This window comes from Sinocyclocheilus anshuiensis, unplaced genomic scaffold (assembly GCF_001515605.1).
Source record: "Sinocyclocheilus anshuiensis isolate Anshui unplaced genomic scaffold, SAMN03320099.WGS_v1.1 scaffold792, whole genome shotgun sequence".
Classification (NCBI taxonomy): domain Eukaryota; kingdom Metazoa; phylum Chordata; class Actinopteri; order Cypriniformes; family Cyprinidae; genus Sinocyclocheilus; species Sinocyclocheilus anshuiensis.
This window is the reverse complement of record NW_015558618.1, coordinates 625,646-630,846: the sequence shown is the minus strand read 5'-3', so window position 1 is coordinate 630,846 and position 5,201 is coordinate 625,646. Positions and strand designations below refer to the sequence as shown.

The 5,201-nt window shown below is 37.2% G+C and overlaps 1 protein-coding gene across 1 annotated transcript in view; it reads left to right on the top strand.

The window, feature by feature from the left end:
• Nucleotides 1-201: 201 nt before the first annotated feature.
• Nucleotides 202-5,201, top strand: part of lhfpl5a (LHFPL tetraspan subfamily member 5a) — a 6,717-nt gene continuing 1,717 nt past the window's right edge. Inside the window, exons 1-2 of the mRNA XM_016476312.1 lie at nucleotides 202-613; nucleotides 2,811-3,050. Of these exons, the coding sequence (XP_016331798.1) occupies nucleotides 202-613; nucleotides 2,811-3,050 (652 nt within the window). The remainder of the gene's footprint in view (nucleotides 614-2,810; nucleotides 3,051-5,201) is intronic.

The window sequence follows — 5,201 nt, the reverse complement described above, 5'->3', positions numbered from 1 at the left end:
ACACTTCCTTCTGAAAGGAGACGTTCACTGACCAGGCAGTTTTTTTCTTTTAATGTTGTTATTTGTGAGTTTTAAGCTTTATTTCAAGCAGTGGATTGATTCAAGGAAGACTTTTTTTCTCACATACCAAGTTGTTAGTTGTCTACTGTCTGAGCATTGCTTTAACGCACACCTTCAGGTGGCCCATCATCTGCAGCAAACATGACTAAAATGTTATCGGCCCAGGAGGCTGCCAAGATCTATCACACAAATTACGTGAGAAACGCGAGGGCCATTGGTGTTCTGTGGACTATCTTCACCATCTGCTTCGCCATCATCTGTGTGGTGGTCTTCATTCAGCCTTACTGGATTGGAGACAGTGTTGACACCCCTCAGTCGGGATACTTCGGGCTTTTTCACTACTGCATTGGGAACCCCATCACAGGAGAGCTGGTGTGTAAGGGCAGCGCTTTGGACTTTGGATCTATACCTTCAGGTGCCTTCAAAACCGCTATGTTCTTCGTTGGGATCTCTTTGCTGCTGATCGTGGGGACTATTGTCTGCTTTAGTTTGTTCTTTTTCTGTAACTCAGGCAGCGTGTATAAGATCTGCGCATGGATGCAGCTGGCAGCTGGTTAGTATTTCCCTGAATTTCAGTTTTATTAATGACATAAACATTAATTATAATATAATATGTTTTGCATTGGTGGTTCAATAATAATGATATTATATATATATATATATATATATTATCATTTATTTTCATATACAGCACCCCAGAAACTATTTGGACATTTAGGTTACATTTAAAATGTATTTTCATAAAAATATAAAATCTTTAATTTATTATATATCAAACCAATTGGCATTTATTTGTTGCTTTGTTTTGTTTAAAGTGACATAACCTGTTTGCAGATGTCATATAATAATTTATTATCTAATGCAATAACATTAAGTCATTTCTATGTGTTTTAAATGTTGTTAATTTTGTATTATTTATATACTAATATAGTATTTATTAATATTTTGAATTAGCTTTTATTTTATATGTTTAGTTTTAATTTTAGTTCGAAATTTTAGTCATTTTATTTTAAGTTTTTGCTTTTTTTTTTTTTTTTTTTTGTTTTTTTTAAAATGTGCCTGGAGTCCATCTTCGTTATTATATTTTTTTTTTTTCTGTTTTATTTTAGTTTTAGTTATGTATTTATGTTTTAGTATTTAAAATGTGAACAAATTTGAAATGTTGCCTTGGCAACTAATTGAAATAAAACATTTTTTAGTTTTCATCAAAAATGTATATTTTATTACAGATTTATTTCAATTAACCCAAATGAAAATCTTTTTTATCAGTTTTATTAATGCAATTAATGTAGTCTGAGTTAATTGCCTCTTCAGATGCTCCAAAGTTCAGTTACATTCTTGAGGCTTTATTTCAGTCCTGTAATGCATGAGGTTACTCAGGACTTCAGCACCCTGGATAGTTCCACATCTTATTGACAGGCAACGCTGCTTTACAGTATATCAATGGAATACATTGCAAACTGTGCTGTGTTGCGAAATATAGTGTGTTTAAGTCTCATCCTCTCTAATGAATTGATCAATGAGGACACGGATAACCCTCTCATCACATCATGTTACATAACAATGCATTTGCAATGCATACTCATTAAACGAAAGTGAGAGTGATAATGAGAGTGAGAGAGACAGAGTGTGTGTAAAGCAATACCCACAGCAGCACCAGCTGCCCTGCACAGAGTATATTGTCATATGAATAATAAATGATAAGTTAAGTGTGGCTGAAGTTGCCAGGCAACAGTCCCAGTGCAAAGTATTTCTGGTAGCCAAGAGTATTTTTGACTATAATGCGAAGGAGTCATGCATTTCTCCAGTGAATAATTCTCAGGGTGGGTTTATGTTTTGAAAGTTACTTTCTATAGACTTAAATATTAAAGTCTACAAAAAATATTGAACATTTACATCATATTGCCCAATGATAAAGACAAGTTTAAATGTTATCACACCAGAAACTGTGCTAAGTTTTAAACACAATGTTGGCAGTTAATGTTTTCTGTTTTTGCTCCACCAATGGAAATATACTAGAATTTTAATGTTTTTGAATGAAGTCTCTTATGCTCACAGAAGCTGCATTTATTTGATCAAAATACAGTAAGAACAATAATATTGTGAAATTATCAATTCAAATAACTCTTTTCTGTTTTAATATATTTTACATCCCTCAGAAATCATTCTGTTTTTCTGGAAACCGTGAAACACTTTTTCACAATTCTTTGATGAATTGAAACTTCAAAATAACAACAAATGTTTTTTTTTTTGTAATTTTGTAATTCTGAATTTTTTTAGTAATTTTTGTAATTCTGACATTTTCCTGTTTATTGCTATGAAGCTCCTTTGAAACAATCTGTATTGTATAAAGCACTATAGAAATAAAGGTGACTTGAGTGAGTAGTGCTGAATGCAGCTCAGCCAATCAAATTCAAGGACTGGAACTGTTATATGAACTTTAGGCCATTTCTGTTTAATGGATTGTCAGCTAAATTTAATCAGAGCAATTATAAAACACAAAATGCTTTAAGAAACCACAAAAATGTAAAAGGTAAATAAATAACACGTAATTTTCATGTCATTTTTATATGACTTTTTTTCTTCTCATCTTCAGCAACTTGTATTGGATTGTCAGCTAAATTTAAGCAGAGCAATTATAAAACACAAAATGCTTTAAGAAACCACAAAAATGTAAAAGGTAAATAAATAAATAACACGTAATTTTCATGTCATTTTTATATGACTTTTTTTCTTCTTCTCATCTTCAGCAACTTGTATGGTCATAGGCTGTATGATCTATCCAGACGGCTGGGACTCAGAGGAGGTGAAGAGGATGTGTGGTCAGCGGACGGATAAATACACGCTGGGTAACTGCACAGTTCGCTGGGCGTATATCCTGGCCATCATCAGCATCATGGACTCGCTCACATTATCCTTCCTGGCCTTTGTACTGGGTAACCGGCAAGACAAACTGCTGCCAGAAGACTTCCAGGTGGAGGAGAAAAAAGGTACTTTCAGTACTGGCTAGATTATGTGCAAATTGTAGTCCATTACTGATTACAAACTACATGACGAAAATTGTAATTAGTCGCATCATCTATTACATTGCACATTTTAGGTAATGTATTCTGACTACTTACTGTACGTTCACACCGCCGCCAGCGTGAGCGTCAAAGTGGCCGGAAGTCATTCATTTTCAATGTGGGCCTGCTGCGAGCTCTGGCGAGCAGCGGTGCGGCGCGTCTTGGACGGTGTGGGCATCGAGTAGAGTTGAAGTCAGGTCAACTTTATGGTAATGAGCTATGACGTGGTACGGCGGCAACCAATCGGAATACAGAAGTCCTCTGCTTGAGAGGATTCCAGAGAACAGAGTCACGTAAACTTGACATTAGTTCCCAAGCAAGTAGTCTTGCGTAGCCAGACCTTCAGACTGATGGCAGAAGGTCTGGGAACCTTGGCCGCTTTGAATGGCAAGAACCGGCCAAGAGGCCATGTGACTGACAGTTAAAGCAACCAATCACATTTCGTTTTGTGCCGCGTCATGTTTAGGGGCGTGGAAATGTCCCCACAATAACATACCGTGTGTAAAACTCTTGGATGTATTTTAAACATTCTATGCCACGAACTTGAAACATTTCACATACTTTAGAAAATTCAGCGTTTAGTTGATCCCAATAAGCGCTCATTATCACAGTTGTAAACACGACGGCTTTCTTCTAACATGAGGGGGTTTGGCGTCACGGCATATTTGTTTCCAGGCGGAACGTTAAAGAACGCGACACACACGACTCCTGGAAATCCTGTATAATTCAACCAATCCGATGACGACTTAAAAACTCCTTAAGTGTTTCCAATTTTGTGTGCCGTATGCATCAGACGTTCAGCCAACGGTCCGTGGGTGTGACGTCTGAGGCTGAGACTACTAAGCAAGCAACACTATTTATCGGCAACGTTTTCATGCTAGAATGCTTGTTTTTCAGTGGGAATGCAATTAATTTGCTCAAAACAACAGCGATTTGACCAATTGCATTAAGGCTAAACTTCAACCAGGACAGTTTGTAATGTAGGCTGTGCACAAATTAATGTCAATGTTAATTAAAGATAGATAGATAGATAGATAGATAGATAGATAGATAGATAGATAGATAGATAGATAGATAGATAGATAGAGCGCATGTGTACAGCTCGTCCATCTGCGCTCATTCGCGGTTGAGTACACTTTGAAAGCTGTGCGGACGCGGCTGTGCACGAAACGGAACGGAACGTGGAAAGTGAAGTATACCCGGGACTTAAAGATTTGCAGAAAGAAGAAGAAAAGAAGAAAACTAATGATTACAAGAGATGCCTACGCATCTTTGGTGCTTGGCCACAATTTAATAGTCTTGCATAGCCAGAGCTTCATACTGCTGGCAGAAGGTCTGGGAATCTTGGCTGCTTTGAATGGCCAAGGCTCGACCAAGTTGCCATCTGACTGACAGATAAAGCAACAAACGTTTCGTTTTGTGCCGCGTCATGTTTAGGGGCATGGAAATGTCTCCACAGTAACAGACCGCTGTGTAAAACTGTTGGATGTATTTTAAAGATTCTGTACCGCGAACTTTACATATTTCACATACTTTTGAAAATCCAGCGTTTGGTTGATCCTTATAAGCGCTCATTGTTGCTCACAGTTGTAAACACGATGGCTATCTTCTTCCATGAGTGGGTTTGGCATCACAGCATCTATGAGGCGCATCTTTTGTTTCCGGTGGAACGTTAAAGAACACGACACACACGTCTCCCAGAAATCCTGTATAATTCAACCAATCCGATGACAACTTTGAAACTCTTGAAGTGTTTCCAGTTTTGTGTGCCGTATGCATCAGACGTTCAGCCAACGGTCCGTGGGTGTGACGTCTGAGGCTGAGACTACTAAGCAAGCAACACTATTTATCGGCAACGTTTTCATGCTAGAATGCTTGTTTTTCAGTGGGAATGCAATTAATTTGCTCAAAACAACAGCGATTTGACCAATTGCATTAAGGCTAAACTTCAACCAGGACAGTTTGTAATGTAGGCTGTGCACAAATTAATGTCAATGTTAATTAAAGATAGATAGATAGATAGATAGATAGATAGATAGATAGATAGATAGATAGATAGATAGATAGATAGATAGA